The sequence below is a fragment of the Poecile atricapillus genome, chromosome 14 (genome assembly GCF_030490865.1).
Source record: "Poecile atricapillus isolate bPoeAtr1 chromosome 14, bPoeAtr1.hap1, whole genome shotgun sequence".
NCBI lineage: Eukaryota > Metazoa > Chordata > Aves > Passeriformes > Paridae > Poecile > Poecile atricapillus.
In genome coordinates this window covers 8,398,154-8,422,773 of record NC_081262.1, presented here as the reverse complement: position 1 = coordinate 8,422,773, position 24,620 = coordinate 8,398,154, and the positions used below count along the sequence as shown (strand labels likewise).

The 24,620-nt window shown below is 40.9% G+C and overlaps 1 protein-coding gene across 1 annotated transcript; it reads right to left on the bottom strand.

Annotated features, from left to right (window-relative positions):
• On the bottom strand, window positions 1-24,121 carry LOC131584606 (BOS complex subunit NOMO1). The gene is made up of 31 exons (XM_058849936.1): window positions 23,932-24,121; window positions 23,578-23,667; window positions 22,312-22,357; window positions 21,794-21,894; window positions 21,570-21,676; window positions 21,305-21,377; window positions 20,624-20,776; window positions 19,808-19,945; window positions 19,201-19,290; window positions 18,489-18,594; window positions 17,973-18,123; window positions 16,710-16,887; window positions 16,358-16,499; window positions 15,380-15,511; window positions 14,478-14,614; window positions 14,108-14,195; window positions 13,602-13,665; window positions 12,727-12,822; window positions 10,493-10,702; window positions 10,139-10,221; window positions 9,371-9,530; window positions 9,120-9,246; window positions 8,379-8,492; window positions 7,622-7,749; window positions 6,884-7,025; window positions 5,986-6,069; window positions 4,971-5,081; window positions 3,539-3,640; window positions 3,207-3,326; window positions 2,555-2,647; window positions 1-1,797 (listed from the first exon to the last, which is right to left on the bottom strand). The coding sequence occupies exons 1-31, from the start codon at window positions 24,061-24,063 to the stop codon at window positions 1,666-1,668; spliced, it is 3,630 nt and encodes a 1,209-aa protein (XP_058705919.1). The 5' UTR covers window positions 24,064-24,121; the 3' UTR covers window positions 1-1,665.
• Between the last annotated feature and the right edge of the window lie 499 nt (window positions 24,122-24,620).

Here is a 24,620-nt window from a genome sequence, read left to right as displayed (position 1 = left end):
TCCTTTTTTTCTTTTTATTAACAGCATTTCCAATGTTCAAGTTCAATCAGTCAGTCTCACAGTTCAGAAATCAGGATATCTGGAACTCCTTTGAGGCACATGGAGATGTGCATTTCTTCCTCATACATTCTCCAAAGTAGCAATAACTTTAACATTCACCAGCTTAAAATAAAAATGTACTGAAAACGTACAATTTATTATAAGTCTTAGAACACCTTGTCTTTTCCCCATGTATTTCACCACAGCAGTATGAAATTCAAAGTCATTAAGTAGACCATGGTAATTTATTAGAGCTTCATCTCAAGCTCTATACATAATGCTTTTTCAACATTCTACATTCTTGTTATGGTCCTAACAAGATTTCCCTCAGAGAGATTAGAATCATTACCAAATGAAGTTATAACTATTTAGGCCCAAACTCTTGCAATGTGCAATAAAAACAGCGTAAAACCTTCAGCATCCAAATTTCTAAGAATGGTAGGGTTTGCAAGCTTAAACATTTAAATGTAAGGGGACTTTTATTTCAAGTACTGTAAAAGAGAAACATTGCCACTTACTGGCAGTACCAATGTCTTTGCAATATTTGTAGACATTTATATGCATCTTCAAATGCTCTGTTAACCTTTATAGTATTTGTCAATAAAAAGCCCCATTAACATTTAAACTGTGTATGACCAACTACCTACTTCAAGCAGGAATCAAAAGAGAACCTGTAAGAAACAGTTACTCATTACAGACTACATTATTGGGACTGTATGCATTGGAGATTTCAAAAAAACTCACATTCCTTATAATTAAAAAACCCAAAAGGTAAAAAAGGTTAAAAAAAAAATCCATCATTAATTGGGAAAAAGGCTAAGCATGGCCTTAGCAGGAGATGTGACCATCATGGGTGAATGGTAACACCAAGAACACAGTACAGCTTTGGAAAAAGTAGTGCAGCCAGCTGGAGCCACCTCAGGAATACTGGAGGTCTAAAGAGATCGCACTGGACAGGAAACTAAAACTGAAACATTGCAGTAGGAACATCAGAACTTACCTGATCTTAACAACTAACCTTACCTGACATCAAGAATTTGTCTTCATTGAGCAAAAACTTAATCAAAGATAACATAATCACTGGACAAGAACTGAAATCAGACAAACTCTTCAAACAAACTGCTGAACTGGAAGTGACAATGACATAATTCACCAGCCCAGCTAGGTCCCCTAAAATTCTGTTTCAAGCAACACTGATTTAGTAGAATCCCTGTGTGCTGCTTCTATAAAGTGGGTATTTCAAAAGGTAAGGAAAAATCATTCCAGAATCTAGAGACTGAAATTGAAATCAAGTATTATCTACTACCACTGCTTTTATAAATCATTAATAAGGACAGCATGACCTGTTCCAATGAAAAGAAAGAAAAAAGCATTAATTGTCTTCAAGTATGAGAGATGCACTCACAGTGACAGCAGAGGCATTCATTTAATCACTTTACAACAAGGAAATCTATAGACTCCATAGAAAATTTACAGCCAAAATGGAGCTAATGTGACAAATGGTGCTCATGTAGCAAAAACATAAAATGTCAAGTCTGCAAATTCAACAAAAATGTGTTTTAGTGGCTTTGCCTCCTCAGGCTCCAGTTTGACAGAGCACCACTTCATCCAGTCCTTCCTTTTGGCTCACGTCCGCCTCGTCTTCTGTTTTTTGGTTTGTCTCTTTGCATCCTCTGAGCCCCCTTGGTCAGAGCCTGTCTGTCCAAGAGCACGGACTCCTTGCAGTCGAGTTGTCAGCTGCAGCAGTAAGGGAATAAGCTGGGAAAAACAAAAAAGGGAAATAAGTTGTGGTTACAATGGTAGGCAAGGTTTGAATGGCATGGTTCTTTACGCATGTAGCCCCTAAGAGAATCTATTGCATCAATGGCAAATCTCAAAGACATCAGAATATGGCAGCAAATTTTGGGGAGGAATCAAACCAAACTTGTGAGAATTTCTGATAATTAAAACCTAAAGTGATTGTTTGAGAGGAAATCAAACTGCACAGACAAATTTAATTTCTCTTCTTGGTAAAACAGAAATCCAGTCATATCAGAAAAGACTAGAAGAGCACAGTTTGACAACAAAGGCGGTTGTATAGCAGGTATTTGTATTCCTCTTGAGAGTATTTGAATTAGGGAGGGTATAAAGCTAAAGAGACCAGGCTTGAAGACTTGCAAGACCTTTTCCAGTCTGATTGTGCCTGAAGCCAATAAAAGAATTATTTTCATTCCTATTATCACTGAATGGTTATCTGAATTTTAATGATGCTGTATTGTTTTTTTCTCAGAGCGATCAAATGAGAAGCCAAAATTCAGCCACAGCACATGAACTCACCTTCACACTAAGCTTTTTTAAAGGAAGGTAACTGTCCAAAAACATAGCTACACTGTGTCCTTATAATATATCACATTAGGGGACTGTGACTGCACCTCTCTCCAGATAACAACCCAACAAACCCCCACTTAGTGCAGTGCAACATATCCATTGATAGGACAGTAATATTTGGGTAGGAGCAGAACCACCCCTGACCCACCTTATCGTGGTTGTAACCTGCCAACAGCAGGAGCAGCGTCAGCGGTAACGCGATGTAAGACCCTTGGGCAATATCTTGTTCAGGCAGCTTTCTCTGGAAACAGTGCAGATCATGGATTTTATTTTAACAGTTGGCTGTGAAATCCCTCAGCTCTAAGAAACATCAGCAATAGGATCATGAGGCACATCCAGCTCTTCTCATCTGACTTCTTTCTAAGTGCTGTTCTAGGATTTACTTCACTTTCCACTTCAAAGCCACCCTCTGGATCAGTCACTCATTTATTACCCCTTCCTGAGGTGGGCTGCTTTATAAAGTCAATTCATTGATGGTCAGTCTCCCTGACAGTCAGCCTGGTGTGCTTTGATTTACCTGTCCCATGCTGCCCAACCTCTGTGACCCCACTACAGCAGCCATGCCAGCACAGAACCTTTCAGGCACATCTGCACCCTTCATTTCCTACTGCTGTTTCATGTCTCCCTCCTGTTCCACTGGCAACTGAACACACAGCGAATCTAAATTAATTGTCACTCATAAACATCTTTATAGTTACACTAATAGAAAGCTTGGCCAAGAGCACAAAATACTTGCAGGATATAACACCAAATACTGCTCCCAAGGTGAACATTGGAGCAAGGAAATATTTAGTACTTACAGTGGGATTGAAGACCAGTGTAATGTGTTTATGATATCCAATGGCAGTGAAAGAAACTTGAGGCAGGGTGTAGTCATACTGTGATTTAGACAATGTAGAATCCAGGAGCACCACGTAATTCTGTGGGTACAAAATACACTCAGGCTACAGCATCAGGAGCACTCAGAGACAAAATCACATTTAAAGGCAAAGGTTAAATAGGCTTCAAATCTTCCAAGGCACTGCTTAGTCCAATATGAATACAGCTCTGCAAGCACACCACAAATTACACTTCAGTGTCCTTAGATCCTTAAATAAAGTGATCTAAGCTAACTTTCCAGCAATATTCTTACCTCTCCATCTCGGAGTAGTGGTGGGAAATGAAAAAACAAGGACAGGCCTAAGTTGACTGTATGAATTGGGTTGTCAAGATTTTCACTCTTGTAGAGCTTCACCTGTAAGTTAAGGAAGAAAGCACAAACCAGGTATTTCCAAGCCTGCACCCCAACAGATATTTCAGACATTCCACATCTTCAGGGATAAAAGCACTTCAAAATTCATCATGTGTTTATATAAACAGAAAGTTGTCAATTAAGAACACCTGGAAATGTTCTAATCTGGAATGTGAAAAGTCACAGAAAGAGTCTTTTTATAGAACTTGAAATAATTTAGGAACAGCTGCTCTTTGACATTTTCACATACCCAGTGAATGAAAAGCAGTCTGTGCTGTGGATCACAAAACTGCTCTCACTTGTGTCAGGATTCAATCTTTGCCCATCTTTCAGAGACAAGAATGTCTGCATTGGTGGGCCATTGATGCACCCATCAACAGTTCATGTGCAGTACATGCAACACAAGATCCCACCTAATATAAAGCAGGCACAGGTTTGGATAACTTCCATATAATCAAATTTTGACATCAATTCCTATTTGCTTAGGCTGAACTGCAAGGGTTTAAATTTCCCCAGAAAGATGGGACACAAACTCAGGGGCTCTTCAGTAAGGTGACACTTACTCCCTTCACACCTGCTCTGAGTGTTGGATCCTTTGGATGTCTCCCAAAAAACCCAACAGCTTAGCAAGGAGATCTTGGCAGGTGAGATGCATAACAAACTAGTGTGAAAGAAATCCAAGCACTGCATTTAGATTTGTAGGTAGCATTTCAAGGAGCTTTTAAACCTGAGAAATGATGCTGTAGTTCCTACCCCACTAACACCTCTTGCAGACACTTCCAGCACTGGCTTCCTAAGCCAAAAGCATCAGAAATGTTTAGCAAGCTTTTTCAGACCACAGTACAGTGTTTTGAATTTTGAAAATTTCAGCTTTCCTATTTGTCTTATACTGTCTATTATTATGCACTTTTAAATGCACATGTCCTATGGTATCACTGCATTCACATGGTATATTCAGGTTTTGACATACAGGTCAAAAATTTCAGGTGTTCCAGGAATTAATGCAGTTCTCTGATACAAAGGACTCATTTCACCCCTGCTGTCTTGATCTCTCTACAGACAGAGCATCCCTAATCAGGGATATAAATCCCAAAATGTACAGGCCAGCCAGAGAAGGTATTTCTTAAACATATTCCCATGAAAAAAAGCACCAGGAACACTGCAATCTTCATTCTATCTGGAATTCAAATTCATGTTCATTAAACTATTAGTGCTAATTTGAATTAAATGTGTGCTCTGGCTACCGAACCATTTCCAGTAACCCTGCAAAAAAAAAAATCATTGTGAAAGCAGTAACAAATACACTTGACAAAGATGAAAGGCTTGAACTTACACATAACGTGGAGAGATATTCAGAAGCTGTAATTACATTTCCACTTAAATCAAATTGATTAATTTGCCGGAACGCTATAATATTAACATCATCAATGTCACTGTTCCCAACCTGCAATGGAAAACAGACTCAGGTTTTTGCCAACAAAGGAACAGTTAACAAAGGACAAAACTGGTAACACAAACAACAAACATTGATGATCATTTTAAATAAAAGTGGATTTTCTTCCATACAACCACATGGAAGCTTGAAAGCTTCCCCATTGCAAGCCCCTGTTCTCCAGAGAGCACAGCTTGCAATTGCAGACTTGGGCATTATCAGCATGAGGCTCATGACATTAAGCTAAACTAAAAATGGAAGTCTCAAAAGCATAAACTATTCTGGAAAAGGCTGAGGTACATCCACAGAACTGCCTGATCTCAGAACATTAGTCTCAGTATTTTGCACCTGAGCTGAGAGATGCACAGAGATCTTTATACAGTTGATTAATGTGGAACAGTTAACAAGATTCCACCAGTTTTCAATGCAAAGTTATTACTACATTTTATAAAGATAAAAGTGCTAGTCCAAGTTACAATTTCACCTACACCAAGACTGCATGACTTGGACCCAATAAAACATAACAATACCTCTCTGTCCATAACTGAATACAACTGTAGGACAATATGATAATTTATGACACCCTCAATCTACCACTGCTTTGCTCCACATCATAAAGAAGTGTTGAAAGGTATTCCATACATTTCTTCTCTTGTTTCTGTTTGTGCATAGTTTTCATGACTGTGAAAGAGTAAGAATCCTTTTCACTTGTTTATTGTTTGGGTTTTATCTCACTTCAGTTTTGAGCTGTGGTGCTGACACACAATATGGGGCCTGTTTTTAGGGAGCAAACTTGCTGAAAGGCACTTGTCTAAACAGAATGCCTTCACTACATTGCTGCTGACAGAACAGACAGAATGCCTAGACAGACCCATTTCATATTTAAGTGATGCTACAAAACAGGAGAAAAAATTACCTCAATTGCCCGGTGCTGTGGTAAAGCTCTTTCAATGTGATCATTGCCTTCAGCTTTAAGTTGGACATGATACACACAGCCAGGCTGAAAGCAACATTCAGATGATAAATCCCAACACTGAATAATACATACTTTAATTTTAGAGAGCAGTAAAGAAAATTTTCTAACTTTCCATTTCAGATATGCCATCCAAACAGATTTAACTCTATGCAGTTAAAGTTTTTCCTTATCTTAAATAGAAAATTTAACTCAATAACACTATTAGAAGTGTTTACTGCCAGAAAATGAGAAAAGGCTATATAGAACTTTCATTAGTTTGCTACATCACAGTATTAAAAGAAATCATCTGCTCTGATGAAAGAAAACAGGATTAAAACTTGATCAAACTTTTACTGAAGGAAATTGCTGACTCCTTACATAACGGTGCCATAAATTCAACTTCCCCATTCCCCGAATAACAGCTCATTTCACATACATGCTGTGCAATCAACATCACACACACACCCAATATCCTGCTAAAAATAGGCTGTTGGTATCTTCACAAGAGAATCTAAGCAGTTCCCCAAATTCTTTTGCCTATGAAGCTTCCCTGCTGGTCACCCAAGCACTGACCAGGGGACCATGTCTTGTCACACCAACTGCCCAGTGTTTGTGGAGGCCAGCACAGTACGCTGCCAGCAAGTTCACAGACTTACACAACAAGCTCTTCTTTTCCCCTTTTCCCAGGCTCAGTGTTCACTACATGACCATGTTTCTTCACACAGAGAGACTCAAGGGAGGCTGAGTTAGCAAACATGATGGGAAGACAGAAACCAGTGGCTACTGAACAGAACCCATTTCACTGCTCCATCATCACAATGACAGACAAGTCAATGACAGAGAGCTTCCTACTCCTTACCCGAAGGCCACGGAGCCTGAATTTGCCCTCTTCATCAGTTATTGTGTCTTCTCCATAGATGCTGCAATCCTTCTGTCCCACAGCTTCCACTGAGACTCCCTGCTCAGGCTCTCCATTTAAAGAGGAAACTGTGCCATAACAGCTAAAGGTATAAAAAGAACCAGTTGCTCCAGGTGTGCAGATGCTGGTTTAATGCGTACTATAAATACACTTTATTGTTATAACTGATGGAAAAAGTACTTAATGTATTTACCACAGCATGGAGAATAAAAGGGGTATTTATAATGTGTGTGTAGAACAGTTTAAATCATTAGAATTCACTGCAGTTCAGAGCACACCTTGAGGAATCCAAGCTCCCTAAACTTCATGAACAACAGTTCTTTCTTACCCGTGAGGGCAAGGAAAGGAAGGATCTTCAAGTCAGATATCTGAATTGGTCTACCATACCTAGAGTAGTCCTCTCCTCTCCCACTGGACACCACACAAACCACTCCAGTGCCACTGAGACTGTGCTTTCATAGCCACGTTTCTTCCTATCACTCTGCCACCTGGGCTTAGCTAGATGTCCACATCCATTAAAAAAGGCCAAAAAAAGTACTATACACAACACATTTACTTTGAGACTTGGAAGTCTCCTCCAAACCTGCAAGAACAGAGGTGTGCTGGGAGGAAACACATTTGCTACAACACATCCTCATACAGCCCATAGCATTTTCCATGAAACCCAGCTCTACTGACCTGTAAGCCGTTCTGTAACCAGTTATCTGGATTTTGAGATTTTGTCCTTCCTGCACTTCAATCATTTGTGATGATGGTTCAAACCGAAATTCTTTCATCATGGGTTTAAAGTAATATTGCCCTGGGCTCTGCAAAGAGGCCAAAACAAGCTGTTTACTCATAGTGATGTAGAAACTCACCATCTCTGAAAAAATATAATTTGCAAGAGCTGTCTGAAGAGCTGAAGTCCTCCACAGCAACCTGAGGTTAAACCTGTCACAGGGAGCACATTGGACAATAAACTGATGGAATTCCACCTGCTGACAAAGTGTTAAGAGAGAAAGGAAACCACAGCCCTAAAACTTTACCACAAGACCTCAAGGACAGGAAAGTGACCACAAAAGAAGGATGTCTGCAAAGAAACTATTCAAGCATGTCTATGCACATATAGATCAATAATGTAATTAGATTTCCTTCCCCCTAAAGACTCTCCAATGATCATCAACAAATTGGCTTGTTTCATGTTTACAGACTGCAAATTAGTAACTGAGATCAATCAACATCATCTATGACCTGTTGGGGAGAAACCTCTTGTCGCATTAGATTTCACATCTTCCACTTGCTAAGATTTTAAGTACTGTTTATTCTCAGGGATCTGAATCTCTCATCATGTGTTAGGGTTTTAAAGGACACCTGCCACTCAAGAGAGCCCCGTTGGAGAGGGCAAAGTAACACAGCCCCACACACAGCCACACTCAGAAGAATCATTTCAACTTACCAGATTGGAAAATGTCAGCATGCCATTATCCTGTGTGAGGAGGTTGGACCGAAACACCCCTCCACTGAGAGACAAGAGAACTCCTGCAAGAGCCTGGTCATCCTCTGATTTGATCTGTTTTTGAAAAAACAGTAATTTTAAGTGTAAGTGAGGCTCTTTATGGAGAAGGGTTCAGTTGAAAAGCCCCTTGCAGAGTGCACAGATGGGCTGGCTCTGAACACTCAGCTGTGAGCAGAACTAACCATATCTGTACTGCCCCTCCTGCCAGACCACAGGGCTGCAGAACCCTCTGCTCCCAAGCCCTGGGCAGTCATAGCCCATGGCACACCACGTGCCACCACAGCAGCCATTCTCTACCACTCCACAGAACACTCAGGAAGGCCAGAACGAAGCACCCCAAAGACTGAAACCAGGCAGTAGCTGGACCAGACTACACCTGCACCTTGAGGGATAAAACTCCTTAAAACAGAGTGGTCCAACTCTACAAAAGCAAATAAAGCCAGTCTTTTGAACTGCAGGCTCTAACTTTCACTCTGTTAAACCTTGGAAAGTATCTTCTGCATGGCAAATCACAGTCTACAACAGAGGTCATCCACTGAGATTTGTCTCCTCATGACAAAAATTATTACCCAAATAATTGGACACACCATTTGTCTTTGGAAGATGTGGATTAACTTTTTGCCTGTCCAGCTCCAACTGCCCACATTATTCATTTAGAACCCAAAATGTTCAGAAAATTACCTCAAATGTCACCCCAGCAAGAGCAAAAGCTTTGAAGTCTCCAACTGTTCCTTCTACTGCAGTCAAAACAAAACCTTCCTTCTGAGCAGTGATTGTGTATTCCAAGTCACTGTGAAGTGGCCCAACACTTCAAATAAAAGGAGAAGAGAACTTATTTCAGAAAAAACACTTGGATATCACATACACATTGTCAAGTAACCACTGTGTTTTAACTAAAGAACCTAAAGATTCAAAACAAATCTGTTCATTACCTGTAAGTGCCTTTGTCATCGGTGAAAACTGTGATAAGTGCAGAAGTTGCTCCCTTCTCACTAATGACAATCTCAACCCCTTCCAATTCAGGATGAATTCGCCCTTCCAGAAATAAGCCTGCTTTTCCATGAATCTCTATCAGCTTCCCAGGACAACTCTCTTCGTCATTGTAAAGGGGATTTCAGACAAAGAAAAAGAAAACAAGAAAAACACTTAACATTCTGGCTTACAATAGAAGTTTAACTACTTCCATTTCTTAGTGATTTCAAACAAAATGTTCACTTAAGAACCTTAAGGACAAGATGGACACTGACCTAACAAGCAGCATCTATAACTGATAATAACCCTGACAATTTTGAAGTTTTTCTTTTTTTTTGTGAATATTTTTATTACTGTAATCTAGTGGGAAAAAAAAAAACCTTTAACAGAAACTTGAATTTGGTAACAAATTCAAAATAGAAACCTTGTTTTTGCACAACTTTTTTCTAGGTGACAGTACTATAAACAATTCTGAGAATCCAGTGTAATACCCAGAAACCTGGCCTTCCTCTTGTGCCAGGTGGCTTTTCAGCACTTGAAAGAATAAAAACTCTACTTGCATCTTCTATCGAATAACTTCTGAATTCCAAAATTAAACTGTCCCAAGGAAATAGCTGCAACTGAAACTTCCCTATCATTACTTTTCAAGTTATTCATATGTTTATCTACACAGATACATTTCAACCATAAAAATCTAATCCTTTCAAAAATAAATTATTTATATTTACCTCCACTAATAACTGCTTCCACATAAGGTGGGTAGAAGAGCAGCTCTTTTGATGATGGTGTTACAGTAATTTTCTCTCCAGACCTGTAAAACACAAATAAGATATAATTAGAAGAAAATTGAATTAGCAGCTCTCATGTAGAGAAGAGTGCAAAAATGTATCTAAATACTCCAAGAAAAAAGTATCAACAACAACCTAAGGAAAATTCTTACTATGTGGTACTAAGTTTCCTTGTAGCTCAGAGTCACCAGCCAACAGCTCTGTCCTACCTGGAATTGTATCACTGCTCTCTTTGGCAGAAACACCACACAATGGTGCAAAGAACACACCTTGTCCACTGGAACTTGGTATTACCTTGCCCAGTAGGAAAATTCATATAAGAATGGTCCTTGGAGCTCCTCCACCATTTCTTGCACTGGTGGCTTTGTTCCTTCCTCCTCCTGACCCTTCTTTTCCCTCTCCTGCCGGCGGCTCTCGATTTCTGCCAGCTGCTGCTCCCGACGGAGCTCCTGAACAGACTTCAGGGGCCCTAAAACTAAGGCAGGTTCACTGTCAATGGATGACCTGAAAATATGGAGAAAAAATAGAATTGACTCCTTCCATGTGGAGAGGTAAGAGCTTGTTGTATCTATTAATTACTGCCTTTACACCACTGCAGACAAGTCCCAGAACATTTTTTAAACCCATCCCTATTTAACTGCCCTGTTTATTCTGGTAAGAGCACAGAAGTGGTAAATTTTTAGGCTAAAACGATCAGTTTGCAAGAGTACCTTTAACAAAGACCTGAACTAAAAGAGAAAGGCTGGAATGTCATACCTGAGAACAAGCTTAATACAGAAAGGATGAGTTGTACAAAATAAATAAAAAGTCTAATAAACCTGCTTTTTTTCAGAACTAGGAACTTTTGTCTCAGAACCTACCTCTCAGGAGCAGAGAATACAAGGAGAAAATAACTTCTATCACACATAAATACTTCCCAGAGCCAGCAATTCCCAGGAAAACCTCTGAGGTCTCACCTATCTGCCCTATGTACTTGAACTACCCAGCTGCCCACTGAACAGGTTGCAATCAAAATTCAAACAAGTTCTTAGAATCAGTTCAGAACAATGCATTTTGTTTCACTCTCCCTGGTCTTGCATCCTTTCTTTTCCAGGATTTTCTTCTAGACTCCAATCATCCTTTGTATTTTATCATCTGTCTCTTCTCCAACAGCCTGAATTCTCAGTGAGGACTGAACCAAAATGATCACAATCGCTTTTCCTACAGCCACTTTAGATTATCAGGATAGCTCTGCCTCCTGCTTCAGCCTTCACCTATATGCTAGTTTGTCTTTTTAAGAGACATAGTTAATATTGCTCTATCACACTAAGTTTCATCAAGGCTTTATATTCTTTCTCTACAATCCAGAGACAATACAGAAACATGTAAATTTTTTTTTGTGTGAAAACCCATTAAAAATTTGTACAGGCACACACAATCTCAAGATACTCGTAATAAATTACTACAGTCTTATTTTTAAAATATACCAAGCCATTATCAAGAAGTGGTGAGAATCAGATTTGCTTTTGGTTGAGGATGATTGGGGTTTTTTGTTAACTGAAAGTTAATGGGTCACAGCCGTGGATCTGGTACACAGACTTGTAAAAACAACTTGCTTGCTTTTAAAGCCAGAGGTGTTCCCTTTATGTTGACAGCACTTCACAAATTTGACTTCAGCTGAAAAGCTTGAGGCAGGATTAATCAGAAATATCTTTGGCAACTAAGCTGCCTTCAAAGCACTAGCCAATAGTCTCCAAAAACACAACAAGCTGAGAAGGTTGGTAAAATATTCTCCTTCTCACTAAATTGTTTTTAAAATCCTAATGGCCCTCTGCTGTCTCAGTGTCTCCTTTCCAGCTGCTGAGCTGCCCAGCAGTTGCAGTGTTAGGGTCATTAATCTTGGCAGACTCAAGGCAATGCTCTGCAGATAATGTTCTCTGAAAAGATGTTTAATGCACACAAAAAAGTTTGAGAAGCCAGAGTCTAGAACAAGTAGACACCAGCAGAGTATCAATAAAACACTCATCATTATCAGACACTTTCAGGCAGATTTGGCACCTCATACAATTAAAGTTGTCCACAAATCAGTGCTCCCTAGTGAGCTGTCTGTTCAGCTGAACATAAATTGGTGCATTAGTGTGTAATCACTCTGCATGTTTTTCCTTTTATAACCATCCTCACACCAGTTACAATGCTCTAAAGCAGAAAATTCTCATTCTGAGAAAAGAAAAAAGGGAAAAAATAGATGCCAGTGCCTTAAAGAGCTCAGACGTAAGCTAAAACAATACCTTCTGAATTCTGAAACACTAGCTCATTAACATATATAAAATCTCAGAAAATCATTCCTCTTTACCAAGACACAAAAGTAGGGAGGAGCAATGTTGAAATGATGAGAAAACTCAAAGCATATCTTAGCATTAAAAACCTCTTGCAGCCTAGGCCAGGATGCCATCCCGTTAGGAAGCAGCCACTACAGCACTAAAGCTGGGGTAAAGCTTTATGAGAAATGTCTTCCACTTTTTATAGCTCCATGATTTCTTTGTCCTTACTTAATGGTAACAGTTACATCCATCAGTTTATCAGTTACAATCGTGCCAAGGACATGGTGGCGAACTGCAGTGAGCGTCAGGATACTCGGAGAGGAGCTGCAAATCAAAGGAACAAAGACATGAATTCAAGGTCCCCTTCCCAAATAAGCAAATCTTATTTAGAAGAGTCTGTGCTCTCATCCCTGAGATTGAAATGCTTTCTAAAAGACAATACAGAAATTACACAGCAAAGCTGTAGTGCTGGGACGTTCATCTATTGGAAAGGGAGCATTTTCCAACTCGAGCCCCAAAGCAATTCCTTCCTTTGTGCCTTCTGCTTTCTCTCAAGCTAAAGCTGATTTGATTGATTTCGTATGTCAAAGTGTCATTAAACACATCACCAGACCACAATCTATAAATAACTAATTAAACTTGCCTGGCCAAGGAAGATTCAGCACTGCTTACTTGTGGTAAGGGCATACATCTATTCAGCTTGCAAAAAATGGGGTGAGCAGAATCAAAATGGCCCGAGGGTCATGGCACCAGTGACACCAATAGTGGTAAGTGCCTCTTAGTAATCTTACTATCCCATCTTTTGCCTTTCAGCTCTCAGAAGTTATTTTCAATGAAATAACTCTTCTCTGTTACAAAGCAAACCCAACACTAAACAGAAATTAGACAGAAAGCTGACAAAAATACCCATCTGAAGTAACTAAAGCCGCTTTAAACCCTACCATTAGTTTTATTACTTTTAAGATAGAAAGTGCAAGAGAACACATGTGATACACCTTGCTAGAGCTTCCCTCTACACATCCTGTCCTGCTCAAAGCAGCAGAAGGGAGCTTTATGGCAAATCACACTGGTAGGTGTAAGGTGAGGAACAGTCACACTCTTACGTGTCGTAGGTGTAATACTCGTGTTCAAACTGGTGGCAGGAGCGCGGGGTCACTTCATACACACCTACAAACAGTAAGGCAAAGAATGACCCACTGAAAAATTCAAGTTGGCTGAATTCTCAAGATCACATGAGAACAGAGGTACAGAAACAATTACAAAATTTGACTATATATCTGCTGCCTTTCACACAGATACTTCCTAATGTGTGTGACAAACAGAACCCATATAAATGAGATTATTTTAACATTATCTTCCTTCATCAAAGATGAAATCACCAACTAAAAAAATAGTAATATTTTATTTCTGAAATCTAGATTTGGTGAAAGACTAAATAGCAGAAGAAATGGAGAATTCTAAAAACTTAGAACAGATCATTTATATACAGATGTAATTAAAACAGTGTCTTTCAGAAACCACAACAAAGTTTTTGGTTTTTTTTAGTTCCCAGCAGTATTAGCTAACCAGTTATTTTTCATTTTTTAAACTAATATTTTAAAGCTGTTACCTGGCTTTGAAAGACAGAATCTATTAACTCCTTTGGACAGGTTATAAACACCAACATTCTCTGGTCCATTTCCATCCTGATAAAATTCCTGTGAAGCCACAGCACAATTCACTATTAGCAACTAGCAAACAACAAAATGAAAACAGTATTCACCTAAAAATACATCAATGCCATCTCTTTTGTAACACCTAACATCAGAAGGCCATTTTACCACACTTAAAAGACAAATCTCAAAGCACTCTAAACATCAATGTTCCTGTGCTCTGTGACCCTCCAGAGACAGGAGAAAGAAAGCCTTGATTCCAAGCATAATCCTATCCACCTACATAAGGTCATTAAAAACATACAATAATATTTGTTTTCTACGTACCAGTGTGATTGCATGAGAAAGAGAACACCTCAGCATATAGCCAGTCTGCCTGAATTCTACTCCTGACACATCTTCCTCCAAGACTTCCAATTCCAAAGACTTATTCTTCCAGCACCAGTCTTCATGTACAATGCTTACTAGAATATACACCACACAAAGCATTTTAGTAATGTAAAACAGAGTAGATAAGGGCAGGTTTTGTGATATAAAAAGTTTGTGTCTCTCTAGCTTCTCTGACAATAATCTTCAAATATAAATACAAGACAATGCCTGTAATAACAGACATGGCACTCAGCACTGCAGTATCACCAGGAACCCAACATATCTACCAGGAAAGCTGTGCTGTGAAAAGGAATAATGAAGCCCAGCCACCCTGGAAGGATCCTCAATGGGCATTACCACTGTGACAGGCAAAGCAGCCTAGAGGTCATCACAACCTAAGCCAAATTTAAGCTGGTGGAAAGATGTTCCCACGCCTGTATAAAGAGTGCAATCTATATTGCTCCTTCTACACCTTTCCCTGGAAAACAATTTATTTTCACAGGCTGAGGCAGGCTGGCCAAATACATATTGTTCTTAGGTGCAGCGCTCTGGAAGCAGAATTGGAAGCAGAACTGGAAGCAGTGTGTCCTGTTCTTAGGCTCATGATAAAGCCCACTTCCCCCACACCAGCCATGCAAACCCTAAAACTGAGGGGAGCAGTAACCTTTGGGTTGACACAGGGTAAAACACCCAACACTAAGAAAACTTGATGCACTGTTGTAAGGTTTTCTACAGATTTTCTCAAGTGTCACAGTTGTGCTGGGCATTCCACAAAAAGGTATCCATGATAAGAGAAATGCTCAGACTGGGTCACAAATTGGGCTACAAGGGTGCCCCCCAAGCAGCTCCCCTGCTCCTACCTTTGTACTTGCCCGGGAGCACACCCTCGAAGGTGAAGGGCACTGAGTCCCTGCTCCCAGCCAGCTGCAGGCTGCGCTTCTCCCCCGGGCGGCTCACGGACTGCAGCGTCACCAGCAGGTCCCCACACGCGTCTGTGGGGACACACAGCACGTCAGGCTGCACCCCACCTCAGGCCTACAAACACTCAAATGCTTCCTCCCTCCCAGCACAGGATGTTTCCAATTATATCTTGTTTCTTGGGCACATGTTTATCAGTGTTATTTTGCATTCTGCAGGATTTTGAGATTGTTAATCATATTCTTTTATCTAATGGCAAGAAAAAACCTGAAACAACATTAAATCCCTGGGTTACCTCACTCTGCAGAGACTTAATAGCCCAGTAAACACCTGCAAGACAGAACACAAAGTGCAGGGAGGGTTCAGAGAGGAAAAAGGAAGGGTAAAAATTATAAAAATCAGGTTCCAATCATCATCTGCTGAAATCAGTGGGTAATCAAGGAAAATAGCAGGAGAGAGGAACCTTAGATGAATAAAAAGACAAAAAGCTTATGAGAGACCAGAGGTTGAAAGCTTCTGCCAAAGGTTTGAGCATCCTACAGTTTTTAAATGCACTGCTTTTCTCCTTTGTTTTTGTAAACTTCTTTTCCAGCTCCAGTACTTCTCTGATTGATGTACAGTATCCCAAGTAGCAGACAGGACCATTTACTTTCAGAACCTACCCATCTTCTAAGAAAGACTTGCTTATCCCTAGCAAGTATTAAAAGTAGGTACACAACTTTACTCCAAACTTTGCTAAAGTTAAGGTACTAGGTCACAACGTCTCCCATGAAGAGCTGTTTTTTCCATATACTGCAAGCTACTTTTACTTACCTGCTGATGGGACTAACCACAGCAAGTGTCTTGATGTCAACAACACTAACACATGCAGTGCTGAAGTTCTCCATTCCATTGCCATTTCACTCTCACAATGGACTTACCTAAACAAGAGATCTTCCCTGAGACAGATGCCAAAAACTGGGAGAAGGTCACATCCATCACTGGTCTGTCAGTAACAGTAACAGGGAACATTTTGGGTTTCAAAGCCAAACCTGCTCTGGTCTCAGCCTCTGGAATAATTACCTGTAGAGTGTATCACAACAAGGCATCACCACCTTTCAGATACCAGTCCAAAAACACTCACTCTGCTGTCTTCAATGCACTTATCAGAACTTAGAAAATGGAAATCTACTGTAAATCCCAGGCAAAGCAAAACCAGCCTCTCAAACATGCTTTTCAAAATCTTCCAGAACATGACAGTCCTACAATGAAGAAATGAAAGTTCATTCTTACCTGAACATTGTATGTACCCGATTTTGCCTTGAAACAAAATGCTCCATGAGGGTCAGTTTCTGTTGTAACCAGTGATGCTTTGTCCCTGTCTTCAGGTATCATGGTTACCTTGTATTTACTGATCTGCTTGACTGTGTCAGGGAATCGAGTAACTGAGATGCGGCCACACACACTGAACCTGTTAAATAAAAGCCAATCATCAGAACAAATACCTTGATTTGACAAAGATCATAAAAAAACTACTTTAGAACTTCCTTTAAAAGTAAACCCCACTACATTGAGGTAATAGCACCTGAATTGGAAAGGATTTCTCTTGAAAGAGAGATTTTCAAGCAACTTGCTTCACTCTTCCTTGCCACAAACCTAATCACTTTTTCCTTTTTTTGTGCTAAGCAGGCAACAGATTTAGGACTTTCTCCCCTCAGGTTTTAAATAGTTTCAAGTGTTCTGTGTCAAAACCCTCAAATATAATAGGTAATCCACTGGAACACAACCTTGGTATACCTACACTTGTGAAAGCATAAGACAAGATGACAAATCAGAAGCTGGTACGTTTTGTTTTTTGCCTTCAACAGCACAACATATTTAGTTACTGAATAAATTGTACCACATCATTTAGCAGCACACAATCTTTTTCCTAATTGGCTGGCTATGTCTGCAGGAGCTGACTGCTATTTGACTCAGTAAATTCTAAGTTTTCATTTCTGCAGAACACTGCCACTATTTCCTCCTCTGAAGTCCTCGACACAGAACCATGGCCCTTTCATCTTCCTCAGCTCACGCTGTATCTCCTACCACTGCACAGCCTTAGACTCACAGTCAAGGCAGCAAACAAGAAAAAGACAATTCAGGTAAGGCAACAATAACTTGAGAGTGAGCAGTAAAATGCAGAGGTTTGGTACAACACTGCACCAGGCAGCTGTGTGACTCCAGATATCCTCCTGTGCAAGAGTGAAGTGGCAGAAAGCATCTCTGTTGCTTTCTTGGTTCACATACCATTCCAAAATTCTTAATCTACCCTTGCCTTAGTGTCATCATTTGCAAGGGAGAGCTAAGAGGATGCTCTAAACCTTAACTATTGTTGAGCAAAATACTGCACACTAACCATGCACTCATGTTTCTCTATTTACCTTGAATTTCTTCAGCAACATTTAGTTCCTGACAACACCACACAAGTCCAGGCATGACACAGGAAAGGATCAACAATTTTCACAGCCTCATCCACACATCAAATTGCATTTTCATCCTGACACCAGTCCTTACCCTGTTGCAATGATGTTTGCCAGCTGAGGTGTATTTGGTGCAATCTTCACAGTAATAGTATCAAAAAACAGGTGTTCTTTCCTGGCGTGAATTGTGTATGTACCTGTAGTTATGTTCTCAAGGCGGAAGGAGCCATCAGCTTTTGTCTTCACTGTAACAAACAACAAGAGTTAAAAACTATATGTTAACCTTAGGTACCAACAGATCCAGAGGGCATGCACTGCTTTAAGCTATTTTTAATTCATATTATACAACAAATAGTTTTATGCTTTTTTACTAGATGAACCTTCATTTCTGTATTGCAAAGTACAGTCTAGCATATGGTTGAAAACAATTTAAAAAATTTCAACTGCCAAACAAATGAACATTTAATGCTCTCATCTAAACCAGAAAATGCAAAATTTATCAACTGGATGAAATCCGCTGTAATATTTCAAATAAATTGCAAAAAATAGTCCTGTACTCAAGTTTAATAAAGGCTTCCCTGTATCAACAATGATCAAGAGCACTGCATACCTTTAATCTGATTGTTCAGAGTCACAGTGGCATCAGCAACTCCTTCTCCTTCAGGACCATTCAACACCCTGCCTGTGACAGAGAAACCCATCACATGGAAAACAGGCTGAAATGGGAAAAAATTAACATCAGTCTTTACTCGGGAAACGCAAACACACAGCTACAGCAATCGACACCAACTGTTTTCTCTCCATCACATATAATGGAAACTTATTTACAGCTCTAGGAAAAAATTGTACCAGGATAATCACAGTGAAAGTACAAACTGATCTCCAGGGATACTGTTCCCCTAAGTACAAAACACACATTCTCAATTTGTCTGCACTGGTACATCTCAGAGGGCTACAATCACAGATCATAATGCCATTACACAAGGCACTCTGCAAACCAGAAAACCTACAGGCCATTCTCCAGAGATGTGACAATCTCAACAAAGAAATATAAGCAACCTGAAGATTACTGCCTGTTTGCAACATGGACATGAAAGTGAACATAACAGACAGCTTTGCCCTATTTTGTTTCTTCCTAGTAAAAGGGACCAAAGTATAAAAACACAGCACGGTACTAGAAACCGTCTTCTACCTGCTGCACATAAACAAGTGTCTTCAACTTCTTATAAAGAAGTTTTTCCAAAATACAGCTGCTTTCTGCTAAAATCAGACTTTTAAAGGAATGAGTGGCATAAAAGGATTATTCCCTCTGCAGGCCTTACCTCAATCTGTAAACTGTCATGCTCTACATGGAAGTCCAGTCTAGATGGAGCAACATCAAAGGTGATTCTCTCTCCCCTGTAGAATGGTATCTGAAAGAGCACACATAGCTTTGACTCCTAAGCTGTGACGACAGAATGGTTTTCCTCTACCATTTCCCATGTTTTTATCACCATCAGACACCTCTTCCAAGGGTCAAACAAGCTGCAAACCTCCTGAAAAAAATTACTCAGGGGCATGGAGAGACAAATATGGGCAGTATTTCAAGACTGATGGAAACCATGAAATTATCAGAAAAGATGGAAAAGTAACTCCCTAGTCAGAATACAGCATACTTGAATATGCAAGAGCTTACAGACTGGACTAGAAGGATTAAAGGAATGAGAGAAGCCTGAATCCCATTTGTAGAGCACACAGACTGAGAATGCAGGACCATCACTCCAGGCAGTGCACAGAGAACATGCTCCCACACCATTCAGATGTAAGAAAGAGAATGGGAAAAAAAGGACACCACTTAAAGGAGAGGAGGTGGTAATAGCACACTCTGTTTTAGAAAATGAAAGTTAACAAATCACTGAACAGACAAGCAGTGAATTTCTAGTCACTTACCACAGTGTACTTCCCACTTGGTAGAGAAAGAAAGCTAAAAGACCCATCTTCTTTTGATACAACATTGCACAAATAGGATAAAGACTCATCTCTTGATTGGAACCCCTCCACAGGAGAAATACTGCAGCCCACAACATCCTGTAGTAATAAATGCAGTACAACTTTTTGTCTCAGATAAGAACACAGAAATTATTTGGGTGAGGCAGGGGAGGATACAGGAGGGTTCAAAATACTCAACTGTGAATGAGTGATGGGAAGTATATATGCCATTTTAGAGGCAAAGTTTGATGACATGGCTTAAAATTCATGTATAGGTAAAACAGGAAAAATCAGCAAATAATCAACTTTATGGTAACAAGGACAGAACACTAGGAAATTCGACATCCCCAAAACTCCACCATGTGTCTTAACTGATTTCAGCTCTGTGGACAGGGTTAACACTGCAGAATAGAGCTCAGCTCCACATGACCACGTTTCACACTCATTTCTTAACGCACTTGTAAGGTGGAAATAGAAGCGTGTGAACTTTGTCTTCCCATCAAAAGGGCAAAGAGTAATTAAGATGTCATGCTGAAGACGAATTACAGCTACTGTACAATGAATTATAAAATAATTCCATGCAGGTCACGTTGGATTACAAGAGCCTTGTTGGGGAAAAAAAAAAATCACACGAAAGAACCAAATGCAAAAATACAGTTTAAGGGATAGTACGAGCCAGTGAAGGACACATGAGTATCAGGGCAATATGGATCTAGAAGCTATTTGGCTCTTATTTATAGCCATACTCGTACTGAAAAGGTACTGATCAATCATTACCTCTTTAGAGACTGAAGAAGAGAAAAGGAGAAACATGACTCCTTTCATGGGTTCTCCATCACTCCTCACAGACCCAGAGACGTTGTAGCCTGCAACAATCAGGGGGCTGGCAGCATAAGCATTGGAACTTGTCACCCGCACCACTGTCTTCGACTGAAATACAGAAACAAACATCTTCACCAAAAGCAGCCATCAAGTCTCATTTACAGCACCTAAAGAACAATCAGAGACTGCACATTCAACAACAGGAACAGAAGCCAGAGCAGCAGAACTCAAAGAGGGACCTCCAGGCTACTCAAGACACTACGAACCTAAAGCAAAGATACTTTCTAAAACACTATTTTCCCTGCTTTCCTGATTCAGGAAATGGTCAGGATATCAGAGCTCCTCAAAAAACAAGCAGTCTAGGAGGGAAGGATTTGAGCTACAATATTCTTGCAAAATGTACAGGATCAGAAGACAGAAAGCAAAAGCTCATTTGACAGTCCTTCCCTGGCTGGCTTCACTATATCCAAACTGGGTTGGTACAAGGCAGTTTCCTCACTACCTGAATTAGATGTAGAAAAACTCCAGTAACCCTGTCCACCCACAAAGCCCCTTCCTCACACTAACTGGTCCAGACAAGATCTCACAGATCCATCCTCTCTAAACAGGCAAACCAGAACTTCTGTAGGTTCTAACCTCTTTCAACATCCAGGTAGGATGTGATGCAAAGATTTCATATTCACCAGGAAGCACTTTAAAGAAAGCAAACCTGCAAGGCAATAAAGGGATTATGTCTCTTCAGAAACAGACACAAACTTACGTTCTCAGAAAAACAATTCAGATTCTATTAACATGTTAGAAAAAATATTTCAGAACTCATACAGTCCCAGTCAATTTGGCAGAATTTAAATGATCTTTTGCAAATGAACAGATGAGTTAAGTATGCACCACCCACACTCACTTTCCTCCAGGTTGTGTAATAGTTGCTTGTATGTTTATGTCACTGCCAGCATTTCTCAGTACAACCTGAACTCCAGCAGGACCTAATGTCTGACCTTTGCTGAGAACCTGTCAAAATAAAAAGATGTATAAATGAATTAAAATAACGTGTAGAGCTGAATTTCAATGTTTTTATGAAGGTTGAATTAGCATAAGGCGGAATAAATAAAGATAAAGGAGTCTAACCTTTCCGTTCACAGAAAATCCTGTGAACACAAAGTTGATATCACCTCCCTTCGTGCAAATGTCATTAATGCCATCCACATGGATGTCTACACTGGTTGGTTCTGGAAGAACAATGAAATAGCATGTTAGTGAGAGAGCAACCACAAAGAAACTCTGCTTCAGCTTTACACAATTGTCACAGAAATGTATTAATTCAAGCATGTCAAGTGTTGCTCTGGAAGTCTTTCTTCAGCAAAGTTAAAGCACACCCAAATCCTGATGCTAAAAATCCTCCTTCCCTCCTCCCGCCGCAGCCATTTTTGTCAAAACCCCATATTCCTTCAAATCAGTTCAAGGGTCACTTTGTCAGTGTCTACCACCCAGCTTTACTTTCCCCTGCTACAGTAAGTACATTTCACTTATTAAACCATGCAGTATGGTTTATAGGTTTGGAAAAGTGCTCCATTTTCCCAGCCAGCTGCAAGTTAGAGATAAGTTCCACACTGCAGATACAGTGTCCTATTGTAAGAAGCACTTACCAAAACTCCACCCTAGGGGAGGCTCAATTTTAAGAATGAAGTCCCCCTAAAAATAAAAAGCAATAATTATATTCATTGATCTAAATTCAATTTCGCTAAAGGATGAAAAAGAAAGTCAGAACACAAGCATCATGCTGCAGAGAGGAACACAAGACTCGAGTGTAGCATTCTCCTTTCCTCCTGCTTATGATACTCTGTTCAAAGAAGCAGCCATATCTACCCAGACATGCTGGGATGCTGGGCTCATATCCAGCCAAGAACAAAAATTAGGTATTACCATGTTTATCCTGCTTCCAGCACAAATCTGGCTCACAGTCAGGCAGCTCAGTGCTAGAAAGTGCTCAAATCTACCTCCACCTGCCCCAACAGATGGGCTCTAAATCAGCCTTTGATATTTCCACTGGGTTGTACTCAACCATTCTGCCCAAACACAGGATAATAAAATTCCAATCCTTTTAAAAGCTCTGATCCAAAAGGGTATTAATCAATACAGAGATCCTCTTTGTATCAGAGAGCACCATGTATTTTGCCACACATATTCTGAAGTTCATCCCTGGAAAGGCTCAAAGGCCTAAGAATGAAATCACCAGGATCAGAAAACTTATTACATTCTTAGATTAGGAAGGAAAGGAAATATTTGGTGGCTGGACTAGATGACCTTTAAGGGTGCCTTACAACCCAAACCATTCTGTGTTTCTACTTCTGAACCCTAAGTTAACTAGCTCCTAAAAGGAGCAAAATACATTGATCATCTAAAGGTAGCTTGTATTCAATTTCATTTGAATGTAAACACCTTTCCAGTCTAAGCAGACATCAAATTACTGATACATTCTGACCTTCATTCAGTCATATCAAAACACCTTCTCATATACATTTATTCCTATTTCTATAGGCAAAAAATATGAAAGCTTTATCTGTACTGTGTAGGAACCTGTACTTTTTGTGCAGTGTTTGTACAACTACAGCACACAGCTGCTGGCAGGAATTCAGGCTCCCAACGCTGCATTCATTCCAACAAACAGCACAAATGCAACACTGCAGCTTACAGTTAGCTGGCTTTTCTCTTAATAATTAGCACTGGGAAATGAAGTCGTTGCATTACAAAAAGAAACAGTTGAAACTTTGATCCAAACGAAACTAAATGATGTCCTGATGCAAATGTTTCATGGGTGGGTGTTGCTCTCAGATTTGATCTGCCAGCAGATCGAGGTGAAGGCAGCTGCTGCCTCCAGCACAGAGGGCACAGCGCAAATATTTGTGTCTTACCTTGTCATAGAGGGGAATCATGAAATACCCATTGTTCGGAGCACAGTCTGTCTGGTATTTCAGAGTACCATGTTTTGTATATAACTTAATCTAAAAAAAGCAAACAAAACAGACACAAAGATATTTTTTTAAAAAGGCGAGGAGCGCTGAAACTAGGCACTCTCTAACCCCGTGCTGTCACCCAGCAGCAGCAGCCGTGCCAGGGGGCAGCAGGACACGGTTAATGGCAAGCAGGCTGCAGAGTGCCAGGGTGAAGAAGAGTTCCACCGCCACCTGTGACCGCGGCCCGGGCGGCAGCGCTCAGCACGCCCGGCAGGCGCCGGGGCCGGGGGCGGGCGGGGCGGCGGCGCCCACCTCGATCAGGGAGTAGTTGATCTCCACGTCGGACTTGACGAAGCCGCCGCAGCCCACGACGATGTCCTCGGAGCCCCGCGCCAGGGCGCAGCACAGCGCCCACAGCAGCGCGGCCACTGCCCGGGGCCGCATCCCCTCACCGCCGCCACCGCCCGCAGCCAGCGCTGCCGGAAGGGCCGCGCGCGCCGGGCCGCCACGGCGCCCCCTGCCGGCCCGGAGGGCTCCGCACGCTGCCCGGGGACGCCCCGCTGGACACGCCTGGTTCGGCTCCGTATCCCGGCTCTATTCCGGCTCTATCCCGGCCCGGCCCCGTATCCCGGCTCTATCCCGGCTCTATCCCGGCCCGGCCCCGTATCCCGGCTCTATTCCGGCTCTATCCCGGCACGGCCCCGTATCCCGGCTCTATTCCGGCTCTATTCCGGCCCCGTATCCCGGCTCTATCCCGGCTCTATCCCGGCCCTGTATCCCGGCTCTGTCCCGGCTCTATCCCGGCCCTGTATCCCGGCTCTGTCCCCGCCCGGCCCCGATCCTTGGCACCCTTTGTAGGCATAGCTGGTGCCAGGTCATTTCGACTAGAGAGGTTGTCGTCTTCAACCTGTATTTTGTCACCTTCTGTGAACGTAACTAAGGTCAGATAACTTCTACAAAAGAAGTCGTTCAATAAAGAATTTTGCGTTTCAAGCATTGCG

Coding starts and splice junctions, on each gene's coding strand:
- LOC131584606 (XM_058849936.1), bottom strand. CDS start 24,063: ATGCGGCCCCGGGCAGTGGCCGCGCTGCTGTGGGCGCTGTGCTGCGCC. Junction 12,823..13,601: donor GAGTATTACACCTACGACAC/GTAAGAGTGTGA, acceptor TTTGATTTGCAG/CTCCTCTCCGAGTATCCTGA. Junction 1,798..2,554: donor CAGGTTACAACCACGATAAG/GTGGGTCAGGGG, acceptor TGTTTTTCCCAG/CTTATTCCCTTACTGCTGCA.